Source organism: Ipomoea nil, unplaced genomic scaffold (assembly GCF_001879475.1).
Source record: "Ipomoea nil cultivar Tokyo-kokei standard unplaced genomic scaffold, Asagao_1.1 scaffold0900, whole genome shotgun sequence".
Taxonomy (NCBI): Eukaryota; Viridiplantae; Streptophyta; class Magnoliopsida; order Solanales; family Convolvulaceae; genus Ipomoea; species Ipomoea nil.
In genome coordinates, this window is record NW_017617328.1 from 771,972 (window position 1) to 791,109 (window position 19,138).

Sequence of the window (19,138 nt, forward strand, 5' to 3'; positions counted from 1 at the left end):
TCGCTCCCTTTCACGTATTTCCTCCACGTGTACCAGAGCCTAATAGTTCCCTAATCCTAATATAATATGTACACAAATATATTTTTGCTAATAATAAAGATTATATAAATATTTGACTAATGCATATTCCAACTAAATGCAGTACCCGTCGTCCGAAGAACTGCCGCCACGGCCGGTGGTGGCGACAGACAGACGTATTATTATTAGCTAGGGATTTAGTCGCCTGCGCCGTGGCGACGGCCCCTCTCCAGTGATCCAACTCCTGTTCCTGGTTATTATAGGAGCTGCAGCTTTCTCCATTAAAATTATTATTGATGCATTCTCCAAGCGGAGATAATGACGGTTCCTAGTAATTACTAACCGACGACTGTAACATAAGATGGGAATTGGAATTGGAATTAGCGTTAGTGTTGACAGCCGACATGTCGAATCTGCAATCCAAGGATTCCATCAGAAAATCGAAAGGTATGGAGGGAGTGATCTGCATTGGAGAAGAATATGAAACCTGCGAAGTTTCATTTGCGGAGGTTTGGGCTGCTAAATGGGGAAGGAGGAATAGAGCTTATAGAGTTACAGTTTTGCCCTCAATTTTAATAGTCAACAAACATATCAATTAACAGAAGAATAAATTGGGTAAAGAGTGCATAGTTGAGGACTTAATCAGATAAAAATGATAGTCAATGACTAAATTGGTAATTACAGCATAATCAATGATCATTTCGGTTATTAACTCTTTAAATGTGCTAGTGAGGCAACGGATTCAATTCTGATCTTTGGAAACGGAAAATCTGACGGCGGCTTTCTCTGTAGCCTTGAAAAATTCCAAGCAATAATGTAAATCCTCATCACACGCCACTCTCACCCTTTCTTCTTCTCCAACTTTGTGCCATATTTTAAGAGTTTCAGCTTCCAATTTGAATCTCTTCAAAACCTCTCTTCAAACCCTCCACGGTTACATTGGAGAGCACAAACATAACAACGTCATTGTCGTGTTCCACCTTAACCAACAAACTAGGTGAAGGCGGCGACGTTGTACTTTTTGTAGTGCACATAGAACTTGATGCCATTATACCATTCCCTATACCCAAATTGTTGGATTGATGATCATCTTGAACAGTTTGTTCATGTTCATCTCCCTGTTGGCTCACTTTCTTTTTCTTCTTTGTTTGCCATCGTTGTATCTTATGCCTTCTGCATGCCCGTTTAAAAGTAGATCTGCTAACTAAACAAAACAAACCCTTTTAATTTTAGCCTGGTAAATGACTGTTAACGGTTAGCTATTAGCTGTTAACTATTAGCTGATTGTGTTAATTAGAGAGTATAACTAGTTGATAACATTAGCTGTTGTAGAAAACTGTTTGGTAAATTAGCTGTTTGCTGCTAATTGAAAAAGTTGCTTGAATTAGCTTTTTGAATTTTAGTATTTTGGAGTTACAAAAGGCTAATTAATCAAACACTTTATTGATATTTTAACTAAATCAAACAATTAATAGGCCAATTTTTTTTACCAAACGGGGCCTTTGTTGTTTTTAATGTTCTTTTACATAGTTAATATGTGTAAATATTAAATTCAAATGTGGATGGGCAGAAGTTTTGCCTGGGATGAATTTGGGAGGAGATTTCCCAAAGGAATTGGGTGGAGGTTTCCTAAGGGACTTGGGAGGAGGTTTGCTTAAGGGACTTGGAGGAAGTTTCGTAAGGAACTTGGGTGGAGGTTTCCTAAGGGACTTTGGAGGAGGTTGCCTAATGGAAAAGCATGGGACTAGATTTGCTTTGGGGAAATTTGCAGGAGAAGTTTTTCTTGCATGGCAAGTTCCTAGGTATTTAATATAATATTAAATGCTCAAGAATTCTCTAGAATTTTTGGTGCTATAAATAAGGCAACATCCTTCATTCATCAGATCATCCCATCATATTCTATTGTAGAGAAAAAAAAATTGAGAGTTATATTTGTAATTCCTATTGTATTATCTTTTTGTTAATACAAAAAAAAAATTCTTCTTCAAATTTCTTTACTCTGTGTTTTTAAATCTTACACTAGAGTTATTCTCAATATTTCTAGTTCAAGTTGCTATTGTAAATTTGGTGTTGTGAACCTGTTTCGATCCTAACAATATGGCCAGGCCACAATACCAAGATAAGCTTACCTCCACACTCCTTAGCAGCTTCATCAAGAGACATGCCAAAACACTTCTCAATATCATCTATATTAATAGATTCTACTAAACTTCCAGAACTCTTCCAAAACACTTTACATATCACCCATTCATTCTGTAAAATGAACAAATTCACCCGAATTAGTTGACCTTCGTTAAGAAACAGAGAATCAGAAAACATGAGTTTGCTACCTTAGCATTTTCTGGAAGATGGCGCATGGAGTTCTTGATGCCCTCTAATCTGTATTCATGCATTACACAGTTTTTCTCCGCACTTCCGGTTGAACTCTGATAAACCAGAGTCGTCTTCAAGTTGGCTTCAATTCTGCAAATCTTCTTAGACGACTTGCCTGTTGCTTTCCAGTGCCCTGCACTGCTGGTTCTCAGCTCCGGCGGCTGAGTCTTGTCTCTCACGCAGAAGTAGTACCGTTCTTTTCCACCCATTTTCGCCGTCGCTTTGTCGGAAAACCAAGAAAGAACAAGAAAACAGGAAAAGTAGCTTTAATTCGGAGCATCAATTAATTTAAGAATCAAACCGTGTGATATAGATTTAAATTACCAGGCAAATCCCGGGCTTCAAATCGGTTCATATCAATCTCGGCAATATGTTCTGCGCAAAACGTACTATCCACAACCTTTGGGTATAAGTAGTGAGTAATAAGCTCTTCGTCGGTAGGATTGAATTGAAACCCCGGAGGCAACTCCATATATGATAGATCGTCGGAGATACTAAACAAAGCCTTTTCGTTTTCTCCGATCCGCCTCTGGCAATTCCGGTTTAGTGTTATGCAAGAACCAGTTTTTGATGTTCTGATCTAGAAGCAATGCTAGCTGCTAATGCCATATATATATACTTGCACGATGACGGTAGAATGTGTCATAACTCATAAGTCTATTTTATTCTTTATTTTTGGCAAAAATAAGTCTATTTTATTTAGGGAAAAGGGTCAGACCCCTCAACTTTTGATCAATTTTTTTTTTTTAATTACAAAGTAATATTTGTTTTATATTTTTTCTAATTACTGTAACTCAAAGAGTAATTATCCCCACCGAATTTGATCTTGTGACCTTCTCTTAAAGAGAACCACAAATGTACTATCTAAGCAGAAGGTGCTGGGCACAAAAAAATCAATTTAATCCTTAAACTTTTAAAAAGTGTAATTAAATACATAAATTTACAAATTTAGTTAATAAAGTCCTATGTAGCATTTTTTTTTTGAATGCTACTAGCTCTATTACAATGTAATGTATCTGTTCTCAACCTACTAAGGCTCAAACTCACAACCTTCCAAATGAAAGTCCAATCCAGATACTATTAGACCACATAGTCCTAGTGCCTATGTAGCATATTACTTGACAAAAATATTAATATTTAGTTCGCCCATAAGTTAAAAAAAAAAACAAAAACAAAGAAAAACAATAATAAGCTTATGTTCATCGCGAGCTTCTTCTTCCCTAATCTTCCTCTTGAGTATTGATGGCAGCTGTTGAAATGGGTTCACCACCAACATCAATTTGTGTTCTTCACCTGCTTCTTCATCCCTTATAAAATAAGTCCTAATTTTATTTCACCAATTTTTCCTCTCTAGCGTGTTCTTTCATACGTTTCTTCCACTACTACAAAAATAAGATATTATGTTTCATATATAACGTCGATTATTCTAAAATCGACGTTATATGTTCATTTATTTAAAATAATAATAATAATTACACATATAACTTCGGTTATATGTTTAATTTTAAAAAATTAAGCTTTAAATGACGTTAAAAGGTGATCATTTTTTAAAAAAATTAATTATTTTAAAAAAATATTGAGCTTTGAAAAATTCCAAGCAATAATGTAAATCCTCATCACAAGCCACACTCATCATTTCGTCTTCTCCAACTTTGTACCATATATATTTTAAAAGTTTTAGCTTCCAATTTAAATCCTTTTAAAATCTCTCTCTTCAAACCCTCCACATTTACATTGGAGAGCACAAACATAAGGCCATCTCCCAGGAAGCACCAAAACATCATTTTGGTGTGAAAATTTGGTACAATCTTACTCTAATGAAGACACCAAATTTACACCAAAATTAAATGGTGTAACTGAGTAGTGTTACACCAAATATACTGTAACACTATTCATTTACACCATTTTAGTGTGGAACTTTTTAAATTCTTTTTGCTAATTATTATTTTTAATTTATATTATTAGAAATTAATTATGAAAATTTAAAGATCTCATTGAGACGTTTAAAACAAGATCAATATCGACTATAAAATAATTTAAAATTAAAATACATAAAAACATAAATTCTATTTTGAAATATTACTATTTATATCAAAATTATATTTTATATTAAAATAATTAAAGTAAACAAAATTAAAGTTTTAAATGATAAGAATATAAATTATTTTAGTGTATGAATAGAGTTTGGTGTAAATGAGTTAGTGATAAAAAAATAATTAGTGTAAAAATATACTAAGAATATTCTTTTTAGTGTAAAATTTGATATAAAATTTGGTATTTTGAGTGAGAGATGATCTTTGTTAATACTATTATTATATCTTGTTATTATTATGTTATATTATAGCTTGTATTTCTGTTGTGTTAGTTTTAGTTGATTGAGCTAGTGTATTAGTTAGGAGAAGTTAAAGTTATATTAGCTGATATACTTTTGTATTCTCTTTCTGTTGAAACTGAATGAAAGATCTTCTCTAATGTCTTAACATCATTGTGGTGTTCCACCTTAACCAAATTAATTATTGTTGGATTAAGCCACTTAAAAAAAAAAAACAAAAAAACAAAATCAAAACGCCTCCTCCCGTCGATAGAGGAAGCTGCGCCGTCAACGTCGGCGGAGATTGAAGTCGCATCCTCCGACGGAGGACGATCCTCCTCCGTCAACGCAGGAGGAGATTAGTGTCGCCGGTAGCGAACAGTCTGGCTTTAGTGTCTAGTCATAGCTTGAAATGGGATAAAAAGAATAGGAAAGATTTCGGAGCGGGAGAAAGGAGGGATAAGAGGTAACAGTAAAAACGGTACCCTTGGTGTCATCTTCCTTGAAAATCCAATTTCATGCCAGGATAAAATGGGTCTATTATACGGTTGGTTTAATTGTTAGTTTTCAAATGTTGTAATTTAGCGATCCACCACAAAATACAAGCTTCTATTTTTTTTTCCACTGTTTTTGCCGGTCCACCGTCAACGTACTACCAGTCGTATATCCTTGGCGCGAGCATTCAACTCCGACGACCGCACAACTCCGTCTACCACAATCTGCTGCGCCAATCAATACTGCTGCTGTCGCCGCCGCCACTTGATGAATCAAAAACGATCCGGATCGCCGGCATCGGAGATTCAGGCCACCGTCCTCGGACCGCCGGTTGTCGACCGCAAAGGAGACACGGGCAAAAGAAAATGCGAGAGGGAACCAGACATGTTTTTAAAGATTCCAGCGATTCTTTGAAATTTCCTCCGATCCGGCAGAGATCAGAACATGCCTGGTTTGAGAAAGCCATTGGTGTGGCGGATCTGAGAAAACTTGATCCCAGCTGGAATTTTCCTGGTGTTTCTTCAGCCTGAACCTGAAGATTGTTGAATCATATTACAAAGCTGATTAAATTTTGGGAGAGATAGGGGGGGAGAAGAGGTTGTGGAAAAGCAGAGATTGGCCGGAAGAGAAGATGATTGGAAAAGATGAACATGAAATGATTTGGAGAACTCCGGCGGCTTCAAAGTCACCTGCTTTGACCTCAAAGTCTCCGGCACCGATCCTCAGATCTAAACATGATTTCTCTCTCATTTTATCCTCACCCAACTTCCCCAGCATTCTCTGCAAATCTCCACCGTTATCCTTCTCTTCCTCTTTCACAATCCTCACAAACTCCTCGAAGCTCACCCCTCCGCTTCCTCTTCCTCTAACCACAGAGCGCCGCCCATGCGATGCTGGAGCTCCGCCGCCTAAACCTTTCTGTCGCTGTTCTCGTCAAAGTAGTCGAACACACGTTGATACTACCGGTACTTATCATCCATCTTCTTGCTACCATTTTTCTTTTCCTTTACTTTTCCTCTCTCAGATTTTTGCTTTCCTTTTTCCTTTTGCTATTACTCTTCTTCTTCTTCTTTACACAACAAGAGGAGCGGCGGCGGAGATCCAATTGTTCGTGGAGATTTGTTCGTGGTTTGGCCGGCGGCGGGTTCATCTGGGCTCAAAGTTAACAGATCTTTCTTCTCCATTTTTTTCAACTACTTTCTTCTCCTCCTTCTTCGTTGCAGATAATGGAGATCCTCTGTTCATGGTTTGGCCGCCGGCGGCGTTTTAACATAATCTTCCAATATATATGTTTGTTTACCAATATTTTTAACATGGCGTTTGGTTGGAGAGAAAGAACTACGTGGGAAAGAAATTGTAATTTCATGGGCGATGAATTAATTTAAATTTCATTGGTTTATAGGAATAGAATTACTGAGAATTTCAATTCCAAGTATACATGGGAATTGAAAGGGAATAATTAGTATAAAGTCAAAAATGTCAATTGTTGTTGTTAGACATTAATTTTAGGTTAAAAAAAGAAGGGGTAATTTTGACTCATCACTATCTTTTTTTTTTCTTCTTAAAATTCCAAGAATTAAAATTCTAGGGGGACATGAGATTCTAAATCCATGATAATGAGAGAATTACAATTCCTTTCAACCAAACAAGGGAGTTTTGTGACCTTTGGAATTAGGTGAGAATTAAGTGGGAAGGGAATTTAAATTCTCTTCAACCAAACGCCCTGTAAATGTTGGCTTTCTTCTACTATTTATTTTGAATTTATATCATGTGCCATTTATTTTGAATTTTCCTGAATAATATTGTTGTATTGTGGCTTCAGGCATCAGCTTGCTGTATTTCTTAACACAGTGATTAGTGTGATATGTTTTATTTTAAGTAGGCTATTGATTATGTTATTTTTGCATTAATAAGGTCTTTGGTAGATATGAATCGAAATACAATTACAACATAATTCTTTGAACTTTCAAATTACAGTATTTAATTGATTTTTCATTTGTTGAATTGGAATTCATATCCTCCAATTTCAATTCAACATTCCAAAAGTCTCTAGTAAAAGAATATATATATATATATATATATATATATATATGTGTGTGTGTGTGTGTGTGTGTATGTGTGTGTGTATTATTTTTTTGGGCGTGGCTTTGGTTTGGAGCAGTTTTTATAACTTTTGTTTTGGGAAGGTGTTAGTGGCTTTGGGCTTAGGAAGACTGTTAGTGGCTTGGGTAAGCTATGAAATGATGTTCAGCTTAGGTGGTAGGATCTGTTTGGCAAACCTAGCTGAAAAGTTATAAGCTAGAAGCTGAAAACTGAAAAGTTATAAGCTCGGAGCTGAAAACTGAAGAGTTGTTAAGCTAGCTATTATGATTGAAAGTGTTTGGTAAAATTAGCTTTTTGATAAGTTGATAAATGTAAAAAGACTAAAAATGACATCTTCATAAAATTTAAATTAGTTTGTTTACCTATTAAAATTTAACATTTTGTTTTTTAAAAAATTAACATTTTGAAATAAAACTATTAGCATAATCATGATCTAGTATCTCATAATGAAGTAGCAATATTGTTGCAAATCTCATAATAATAATAATAATAATAATAATAATAATAATAATAATAATAATAATAATTGAGGTGAAAGTTGCAGATAAAGGAGAAGAAAAAATAGTTTTAATTGGGAAGGGTAAATTATGTCATTTCTTTAAAATAATAAGGATAAAGATGGAAAAAAAAGTTAGGAAGCTAGGAGCTTATTTTGAAACGCTACCTAAAGTAGCGTTCCAAAATAAGCTCTTATTTTAAGCTAGGAGCTTATTTTGGGAACATTACCAAACAGAGCTTATAACTTATTAGTAGCTTAAAATAAGCTATAAGCTCCTAAATAAGCTCTGCCAAACAGAGCCGCACTGTGGTAGACTACCCTATGATAAATCGATCAATTATCTCATAGATTAAGATTGACAGTATGCTTTTAGATGAAAACATTGTCAATGGAACGAAGAATGGAGATAAATACTTCGATAGTCTATAAGATTTTTCAATCAGTCTTGTTTATGATTTGCCAGCTCTTGTATGACATTAAAGAAGCTTTAAATTTATAAGTTCATTCAATGAACTCAGCTTCTATTTGGTGAAATACTTTGCAAATCAAGTCTTTTGTAGTGATGCTAGGAAAATTGTTTCTATATCGTACTATAAGGAATGACTTACCATTCCATTGGACCTCGTTGTAATAATCGTTATGATTTAATGACTTAGCTTCTTGTTTTTCAAGGACCTTGTAGTCCAATGGCACTAAGTTGTTCCTTCATATGGGAGGTTGTGGGTTCTCGCCTCAGTGGCACTAAGTTTCGATATTGTCTCTTTGTGCTTCAATAGGTTGAGAAATGACATTTTTGCCATTAGTTATTACTCCATCCGTCCCATTTTATATGTCGGTTTGGTTAACGAGGCTTGACTAAAGTTATTTACAATTTAATTTTTCATAATATTAAGTTTAGCATTCGTATGTAAAATTTATATATTTAGAAACTACATTACAAGTACTATTAAACACAAAAAAATAAATTTAAAAATTATAAGAAAATGCTAATAGGAATAAGCAAGGAAGAAATGGTTAGTTTGACTAATGAATACTAATTAGGATAGATAAAATGGGACAGAGAGAGTATTATTAAAAGTCGTTTTAGTCTTTATATCACGTACTTCTCCTTTTCACATTTCCAATAATTCAATTCCTTCCAAACAATATAATTCGATTCCTATTTTATTCTCACATTATGCTTTTTCTACCAAATTACAATTCTTTTTTCCCCTAATTCCCCTCCCAACCAAGGCTATGTTTGGCAAACCTGGCTGAAAAGGTAGCTGAAAGCTGAAAAGCTATAAGCTAGAAGCTGAAAACTGAAGAGTTGTTAACTAGCTGATTATGCTTAAAAGTGTTTGGTAAATTTAACTTTTTGACAAGCTGATAAATGTAGAAAGACTAAAAATGACATTTTCATAAAATTTAAATGATGTGATTATTATATTATTTTTATATTATTAAATATATGAGATATATTTAATTTATAAAAAAAAAGTTTTTGTTTTTATAATATATATGAGATATATATTAAATTAAAATAAAAGAAAAAAAGTTTTTAATTTGTAAGGGTAAATGATGTTATTTATTTATGAGCAGACGGTTGGAGTTAGAACTTTAAGGAGTTGTGTAACAAACCTCCTAGCCAAAACACAACGTTTGAGAAGGCAGTTAGCATTAGGAGCAAGGGAAAAGTCAAGAATAACCCTGTTAGTTGCTACTTAACTAAGCTTCTGTAAAACAATTGAGTTGCTGAATACAATTACAATTTTTGTTTCCTTTTCTGTTTTCTTCTTCAAGTAGTTTAGCCTAGTAGTCATACGACGATAGCATTCCCCGTTATCGGTTATGGATTCTAGACTCTGTTAGTAGTTAATAGAATCCTTTTGTTATTTCCGTTGCTTAAACCTTTAATCTAAGCTAGGCTCAAAAGTAAGAAAAACGGGGGTGTTACACTAATAAAATGGAGTGGATCAAAATTAAGCTGGGTTTTGACTTTGTATTTGTAATGGATAGTATGGGCCATAGTGGAGGCCTAGCTCTACTTTGGAACAAGGAAGCTGATTTATCTATAACTGGTTTCTTCCCCAACCACATTGATTCTACGGTGTCTTTGGATAATCCGCCTATTACATGTCGTTTCACCGGTTTCTACGGGTGTCTAGAGAGAAATCGGCGAAGACAGTCATGGAATCTTCTCAAGAATCTCTCCAACAATAGCGACCTCCGGTGGATCACTATGGGAGACTTCAATGACCTACTCCATCTGTCAGAGAAGATAGGAATCAGACCTTAGTTATTCATGTATTTACATTTGCCCCCTTAGTAATAATAAAATTTATAATAAATAAATAAATTTTGAACTGACAATAAAATTTTTAAAAAAATTGTTCGAATCGAACCGTGGTCATCCGCACATATAAGCAATAATTTGTTGGAAAAGTGCAGTGTGGGAGCAACCTCTCAAAGTGAGGGGGTTCCTTGTGTGCAGTGAGCAAAGGTCTAGCCTCTGTGGTTCATGTTCAGTTGAGTTACCATGATTTACATCCTCCCAAATGCTCTGTCGGGTCGGGGTGTGGAGGACCCTTAAGGTTGGGGTTCAACCTTTTGGAAGAATAGATTGTTGGAAAAAAAATAAATGAAATATTTAGTTTTAAGGGTAAAAATGTCTATCTAACATTAAAAAAAAAAAGGGGGGGGGGGGGGGTAATTGTTACTTTTAATATAACTGAGGGGACAAATGTGAATACATGAATAAATGAGAGGAAAAAAGTGTTATAAGTATAACACCCCACTTTTTTTTTTTAAACTTAATTAACAAACTTAACATTGAAAGGTAAACTAAGGCAGCGGAATAAACATACTAAACAACTTAATTAGAGGTGTCACCGCCACAATCACCCTTCACGGTGATTGCACAGGCTAAGTGTAACACCCCACTTTTTCTAACTCTTAATCATTAATCTAAACCACAATTATCATAAACTAAGCAGCGGAGTTAAATAGCTAAAAGATAACTAGTGGGAATGTCACCGCCACAACCACCACTCCGTGGTGATCGCACAGGCTAAGGGGTAGAACTAGAAACAAAATAAATATCTAATATCCATAATATAATCTGAAATCATAAGGGGGAAAAGGTCACCCCAAAAGTCTACAAAACAACGTAAGTCTAAAATCCGGATAATAAAGTCATCAACAAAGCATAAGAACTTAGACATCGCAAACTACGAGACTAATCTAACTCGATCACTTCTCACTGCTGGGCCCACCTGAAAGGGGTTTTGCAAGCAACACATAGACAAATAGGAAAACACCCGTTAGCACGAAGCTAAGTATAACCACACTCAACCCTGTAAAGTACTATAGAATATACTTTGAAAACATTTGATTTCACTTGTATACAACAAACTCATCTCATATACATCTTTAGATCTATCATATACTTTCTAGATGCTTGCAACCTATAATATCAACAAACATGCTTCAAAACATAATACTTAACAACCTAGATACTTCAACATGTAAACTTCACAATAAACTTAACAAGCAACTCATGCTTACAAGTAATATCATGCTAATAAACTATACAATAGGTATTCTCATGCTCTCAAATTCTAATCACATAAACTGGATATACAAGGCTTCAAATATGACTATACGTTCATGCTCGATGTACAAACTTAAATCAACATTTTCATTATACAAACGCATACGATATTCTACTCAAATGCAATCTTGTGCGATACTATAGTCACATGCAATCTCGTGCAATACTATACTCATACTCATATGCAATCTCGTGTAATACTATACTCATACTCATATGCAATCTCGTGCAATACTATAAACATACTCATATGCAATCTCATGCAATACTATACTCATACTCGTATGCAATCTCGTGCAATACTATAAATATAAACTCATGTACACTCGTTGTAAAAAAATTGAGTACTTTCTGTGGAGGTCTCATTGAGTCATAAATGACTTGCTTTCTTTCTTTCTTTCTTTCTTTTGAGTCTCTCTTGACTCGCTTTCTTTCTCTTGAGTCTCTCTTGACTCACTTTCTTTTCTTCTCACTCGTAGACGGCTCAGGGTTTCACCTAGCGTGAATTGCCCCATCGGGAGTGGCGTAAATCCGACCCAATATCTCCTACTGTCTACGGAACCAATCTCGTGGTTCTTACTCTGTGGAATCAGGTATCGAACTATCAGTGTGCACACCCCCTGACCAGGATTCCAAGCCTGGCGGGCAGTTTCCAACCTCGTAACGTCGGAATACGCCGCGTTACATATAATGGGACCGCAATGTCCATAAAATCATCCAAGAGGACATAGTCTAAACGGGATCCTCCAAAACCTCACTGATATAGATAATACATAGATATATCTCTCATGCATCAATCTCATGTATGCAACAACTCTACTACTCCTCAATGCAACAAAGAATGATATACCACATGCTCATGACTTTTTAAAAGTAATACTTGGGCTCACGTTGGCCCCTTATGCATTTTTGAAATATGACATATGTGAGATGCAAAATAGTACTCTATAACATGCTTCTAAACCATGTATAAAAACCATAAAATACTCAAGAATATAATATCATACTCAGTTTGCAACATAGCAAATTCTATACATTTCTAACAACAAAATATGCTTCGAATCTCATTGATCAAATATCACATTCTAGTCATACTTTCATAATAAATCATATTCTCAAAGGATCATTCTTCTCTACTCAATACAAAAATATCATCAAATCACATAGTCAAGCATTTCTCATACACAGTGAACTTAGCAAAATATGTACTGTGTAGCAAATCATTCAACAAATCCTTCATAACATACTCATTTTTTATCCAAATTCAACGAAGTCAAAGCCAAAACGTGTGTCGAGACGATCTCGAGGTACCGAGCCACAAGGGCCCGTGACACCTGGCCCGAAACGACACGTAGCTGAGCCACATGAGACGCGTTACCTCGTCGGGTCTAGGCAACAGCCCTCTCCTAGGGCCGTGCCTTAGGCCCGTGCAACCCCCAGCTCTAGCCGGCAGCCCTCCTGATGGGCCGCGGCTAGGGCCGCTGGTCTGATCTAGTGCACCCTGTGTGTGCACCAGATGGCATTTTCATTTGCAAAATCAAGCCAAACATGTCCAAAACATCCTGAACAACTCAAAGACAAATACTAGATCACTTCTAAGCATAAGCACAGAAAAATCTCATAATTTCTACTCATTTCTACTCAATATCAAAGGCTTTACAGAGCCAAAAATCAAAGAGGGAGTCCATGGGGTTATACCTCTTGTAGCTTCTTCTTGTATGGATCTCTACCTCCTCTCTATTCAAACATCACCTCCTTCACTACCTAAACATCTCAAACACAAGCCAAGACTAAGAAACCTCAGAGATTGAAAGCTAAAAAGAGTGAAAACCTTAAGCTAAGATGGAAAATGAGTGAAGGAAAGCTTACTACAAATTCTCTTGTTTCTATCAGACAAAGTTTGAGGAGAGGCAAGGTTGGAGATCAAAGGATCTCAAATGAATGGTGTTGTTTATATAGGGTGCAAAACCCTAGGTAGAAAGCAAATGATTGGGTGATGGCAAAATGGTAAGAATTTGGCTAGAATATGTTCTCAGGCAAAGTTTTCTTGGAATGAAGTGGTTCACCTAGCATCATGAACCAAGGGCTAGAAATGCTATTTTAAATACTTTGGGGTTGAAAATGAATTTTTCTTAAAAAGTTATCTAGGTGAACCGTTGTTTAAAATCTTTTTGAATTCTCCCGGTTTCACTCAGATTGATTTCTCGATTTAAAACTTGATACGCGAAGTACTCAAAAATTTAGGATTTTGGAATAAAATAAGTTTCGGTGTTGAATTAATTTAAAATGTGGGTAAAATAATTTATTCCAACACCTATTGATCGCAAAAATTTTTAATGGAGTGAAAATGGCTATTTGAAATTTCTTAAAATTGGATTTATAAAATAAAATTTTGGGTTGTTACACTAAGAATAACAAACTAAATCATTAAAAGTCTTACTAATCATCAATCAAACTAGGGGATAAACCCCGATGTCCAGCACCATCAAAACATAGGGTAGTCATCTACAAGTCTCAAAAGAGTAAATCAACATCAAGAGTTTAGACTACAAAAACTAACTAATACTAGTCTAGTCTAACTCGTACTCTCCCTCACGAACTGGGCCCACCTAAAAGGGGTTAACAAACAACAAGTAGAAAACAAATCCGTTAGCACGAAGCTAAGTATAACTCCACTCAACCCTGTATAATACAATATATACTTTTGGAAAACATTTGTTTCACATACTCAGATCAAACATTCTCAATCACTTAGGCAACACTTTATCAATGCTTAACAGAGTTTCTATATGCTTGCAACCTAATTAAAAAAATAGGCATGCTTTCACAATTATCTAGCTTAACATCAAGCTCATACTATCATATACTCATCATGCAATCTCGTGCAATCATATACTCATTATGCAACCTAGTGCAATCATACTCATTATGCAACCTATTGCAATCATACTCATTATGCAATCTAGTGTGATCATACTCATTATACAATCATCCATATACTCATTATGCAATCTAGTGCAATCATACTCATTATGCAATCTCGTGCAATCATACTCATTATGCAATCTCATGCAATCATACACATTATGCAATCTCGTGCAATCATACTCATTATGCAATCTCGTGCAATCATACTCATTATGCAATCTAGTGCAATCATACTCATTATGCAATCTCGTGCAATCATACTTGATCATGCAATAAAAATGCACATGATGCTTTTAGTATAAATATAGATAGATATACATATACACTCTTTTGTAAAAGAATACTATTTCTTGTGGAGGTTTCTTAGAGTCACAATGACTCGTTTTCTTTCTCTTGATTCTCTTGACTCGATTGCTTTCTCTTGAGTCTCTTGACTCGATTTGGCTTTTTCTTGAGTCTCTTGACTCGATTGCTTTTTTTAATCATGGGCGAGGTAGGACTTCACCATAAGGTGGATAGACCTATCTGGGCTCGACATCTAGCTGGCCTAATACTCATCTCGCCCGTAGAACCACTCTCTTAGTCCTTTTCTCAAACTCTGTGGAATCAGGTATCGAACTATCAGTCTGCACACCCCCCTGACCAGGATTCCAAGCCTGGCGGGTAGTTTCCAAACTCGTAACGTGGGAATACGCCGCGTTACATGATATCGGATCGCAATGTCCGTGTCTTGCTTTACTTTCTTTCTTTCACTGTTGCCAGTTTTTAACCGATCTTGCTCTTTTCTTCCGGAAGGACATAGTCCTAACGGGCCTCCAAAATACTATTTACCTCACGATATATATATATATATATATATATATATATATATATATATATATATATATATATATATATATATATATATATATCTCATGCAACTTCTTACTTATGCAAACTTATGCACATAACTTCTCAACAATTTCTCAATGCAACAAGAAAATGACTTTGTAAAATAGATATGAGTCTTTGAAAATAATACTTAGGCTCACTTTGGTCATTTATGCATTTTAAAACATGATATGCTCAAATATGCACTTTACTGTAGAATGAACTTCAATTATCTTTTCACTGTGAATTCTCAACAACTCTATAAGCATGCTCATAAATTATATTTTAGCAATTCTTCATTAGCAAAAACTTAGCAAGTATTCAACATGCTATTGAATTCAAAATGCTCAACATAATCTTATTTACTGTAAACATGCTCTGTAAACTGTAATAATCTTGGCAATCATCTCAACAAGTTAATTAGACATCTAGGCATGCTTTTCTAGCAAAACTTAACAAATATTGATCATATTCCATTATCTAACAATCATATAATTTTCAAGCTTCTCAAATAAATAGTCAAAACTAGCACTCAGCATTTTCCTTCACTGTAAACCTTCACAAACAACCTCTGTAACATTCTCATTCACATTTTCTATAACAAAATGCTCAATCCTACTCCAAATTCAATGAAATTAACTTCTAAACGTGCGTCGTGACGGCCCCGAGTGTCCGAGCCTCAAGGGCCCGCGAGCCTCAATCCGAAACGACACGTAGCTGAGCCACAAGGGCCCGCCCACTGCACAGCTTCTGCTTAGCAGGGCTTGAGGAGCCCCGCCGCTTGGAGCCGCCAAGCGGCGGCCTAGAGCCACGGCTCTTGGCTAGAGTTGTGCCCTAGGGCCGCTCCTCCACGGACCTAGCCAACGACTCCCTCCTAGGGCCGTTGGCTAGTCCCGCCTCTCATCTGGTGCACACTGTGTTGTGCACCAGTGAGCTTCTTCTTCACCTGCAAGACATTTTCAGGCAGATAACCACTCCCAAAACATCAACAACACATCTAAGCTCAACAATAACACATTCTACTAGCTCAAACACACATTATTCTAGCATTTCTACTCATTTCTAAGCACAAACAATGACTTCACAGAGTCAAAAATAGATTTGGGAGTCCAAAGGGTTATACCTTTGTAGACTTCTTCTCTTGGCTGGGATTCCACCTTCTTCCCAAGCTAACTACACCCTCCTTCACCTCCTAAACATCTCAAACAAATCACACAACCACTTACTACCATGTTCTCAGAGATAAAATAGAAGGAAGCTTAAGAAATGGATGGCTATAGCTTGGAGAAAACTTACTGTGACTTGTGTTTTGCAGAGCAAAATGGTTGGGGACGCAAAGAGTGGAATCAAGAGGCAAATGTTTGAGAATGGCTCAATATATAGTAGCACAAAACCCTAGGAAGATCTCTCATGATTGGAGGAGGGCAAAAATGTAAAGGGTTGGCAAGAAAGTTGCATCAGACAAGCTCTTGGAGTGGTGTGGTTCACCATGCTTCATGGTCTATGGTCCAAAATCAGGATTTTAAAAGTAGTTTGGGTTTGAAATTGAATTTCTCAAAATGATTTCTAGATAGACACTTGATTTAGGTTTCTCTGATTTCTCCAGGTTTCATTCAGATTGAATTTTCAGTTCAAAACTTGGCACGCAATGTACCCGAGAATTTAGAATTTTTTTTTTTCAAATCATGTTCCGGTGTTAAATTCATTTAAAAGTGGTTCAAAATATTTTACTATTTTAGTCTAACACCGATTTCATTGCAAAAATTTTCATGGAGTGAAAAATGACTATTTCGGAATTTCTTAAAACCGAATTTATAAAATAAATTTTTGGGTTGTCACAATCCTCTTATATAATAAAGCCAAACATTTTTGGTAAATAAAAAATTTCTGTTTTCCCGCCTATGTAAAACGTTTTCGTTTTTTATTTTTATTTTTCTTTTTATTTTTTGCTGCTTAGTGGTTGGCCAATCAAATTGATCTTTCCCGCCCATCTAAAATCGATCAGAATGCTATCAGACCTGATTTTTAGGGGCGTGGCCCACTGCCTGTTGACAGAGAGTGTCAGTATTCTAATCGGCTTCTTGATAGGAAGCGTGTGTTTTCAACTAAATGGGTATGGGAGTGGTCTATTCTGCACAGAGTTTGTATTATTTTATTTTTTCGCACGGTTGTCTTGCTGCTGTATCTCAGTTCCACGCTTATATATAAGCATACATACTCAGAGTAGGGGTGTGCAAAAACCGACCCACCCGAATTACCCGACCGACCCGAACCCGTTTAAGCTCTATTTGGGGCAATCCGAACCCGAACAGCATGAACCGAACCGATTCTACGGAAATAAGCCGGTTTGGAGGAGGCGGGTTGGGGCTTATAAATACCCCCCCCCCCCCCCCCCGAACTCGTCCGATTACCCGAATTAGGGTAAGGGTTCATTTACCTTAAGGTATACGACGTCGTCCTAGCGATGTATATATGTGTTGCGTTCGATGGAGAACTCTCTGGAAACCCTCATTTGCGCAGCTTCCTCTTCTTTCTTCTGACCTCTGAGAACTCTCTGGAAACCCTAGCCATTCCACTCGTTCTCTCGTGAGTCTCGTCTTTCTCATCTGAAAATCTAAAATCTGATACTCGTTCTGTCGTGAGTTTCTTCTCCAGTTCTCTGATTCTGTGAGAGAGTGAGACGCTTCGTTCTCTCGTTCTCTCTGAGTTTCTTCTAGAGACTAATAGTGATATTGTTCGGTGGAAGCTGAGAGTGTGAGTCTCCGGTGGAACTCGTGGAAGCTAGGTAATATTGTTCGGTGGAAGCCCTATTCTGGACGACCGGTGTCCGGTGGCCGGTGCGGTGGATTGTAGAGTGCTCAGTGCTGTCACGGACTCACGGTCTAACGGATTTGAAGCCCTTTGTTCTCGGGGGTTTGATTTGGAGAAACGAAGTAATCTCTAAACCCTAATCTTAGACTTACTTAGATTATACTCTTATATGTTGTGATACTTTGGTGTTAGTTGTGATTGTATGATTCTGATGACTGTGACACTGTGAATCTGTTGAGAAGTTCCGGATTCTGATGTCACTTGTCCCTTATTTGTGAATTTTTTATCCTTTGATTAGGGTTTCTATGATTATGTCATTTATGTGGACTGTGACACTGTGGATCTGTTGAGAAGTTCCGGATTCTGATGTCACTTGTCCCTTAGTTGTGAATTTTTGATCCTTTGATTAGGGTTTCTATGATTATGTCATTTATGTGGACTGTGACAATGTGAATCTGTTGAGAAGTTCTGGATTCTGATGTCACTTGTCCCTTAGTTGTGAATTTTTGATACTGTGATTAGGGTTTCTATGATTATGTCATTTATGTGGACTGTGACAATGTGAATCTGTTGAGAAGTTCTGGATTCTGATGTCACTTGTCCCTTAGTTGTGAATTTTTGATACTGTGATTAGGGTTTCTATGAGTATGTGGTTTGTGATTGTCTGTATTGTTTGTGGAAGCCCCTAAGTCTCTAACCCAGTAACCCCTGTTGAGTGTTGGCTATTGGATGTTGCCTGTGTTGGTGTAAATGGTGGATTGGTGGAAGCCCCAATTGTAACTACCAACTCTTAAATCCAGTAAAATGATGAGAAAGTGTTCAGGCTAACAGGTTCCTGATTACTGGATTTCTTTGTCACTTTGTGTGATTTATGTGATACTGTGATTGTATCACTGTATGCCTGTATAGATTATAACTTATAAGTTATAAGTTTATGGATGCATGACCCTTAATAGTTAATTTCTTAAAGTCCCAACTATGAAATTTAGAAAAATGATGAAGTTAAGAGGTGCCTGTCTTCTGATTCTGGATTTCTCTATTTCTCTCAGTTGTCTGTGACTATCTGAATATCTGTACTTGTTCAATATGTTTCCCACTGAGTAGTAACCACTATACTAATGGTATTCCATTTACTTAG

The 19,138-nt window shown here is 36.2% G+C and overlaps 1 protein-coding gene across 1 annotated transcript; it reads right to left on the reverse strand.

The window, feature by feature from the left end:
* Nucleotides 1-902: 902 nt before the first annotated feature.
* On the reverse strand, nucleotides 903-2,936 carry LOC109179327 (NAC domain-containing protein 100-like). The gene is made up of 4 exons (XM_019328832.1): nucleotides 2,716-2,936; nucleotides 2,349-2,611; nucleotides 2,148-2,271; nucleotides 903-1,222 (listed from the first exon to the last, which is right to left on the reverse strand). Exons 1-4 carry the CDS (start codon nucleotides 2,861-2,863, stop codon nucleotides 903-905), a joined length of 855 nt encoding a protein of 284 aa, XP_019184377.1. The 5' UTR covers nucleotides 2,864-2,936.
* Nucleotides 2,937-19,138: the final 16,202 nt, after the last annotated feature.

Bases quoted from the DNA above. Each gene is read 5' to 3' on its own strand.
- LOC109179327 (XM_019328832.1), bottom strand. From the start codon at position 2,863: ATGGAGTTGCCTCCGGGGTTTCAATTCAATCCTACCGACGAAGAGCTT. The intron at 2,612-2,715 runs GTAATTTAAATC...TTTCCGACAAAG, and splicing joins TGAAGCCCGGGATTTGCCTG to CGACGGCGAAAATGGGTGGA. The intron at 2,272-2,348 runs GTAGCAAACTCA...TTCATTTTACAG, and splicing joins ATCTTCCAGAAAATGCTAAG to AATGAATGGGTGATATGTAA.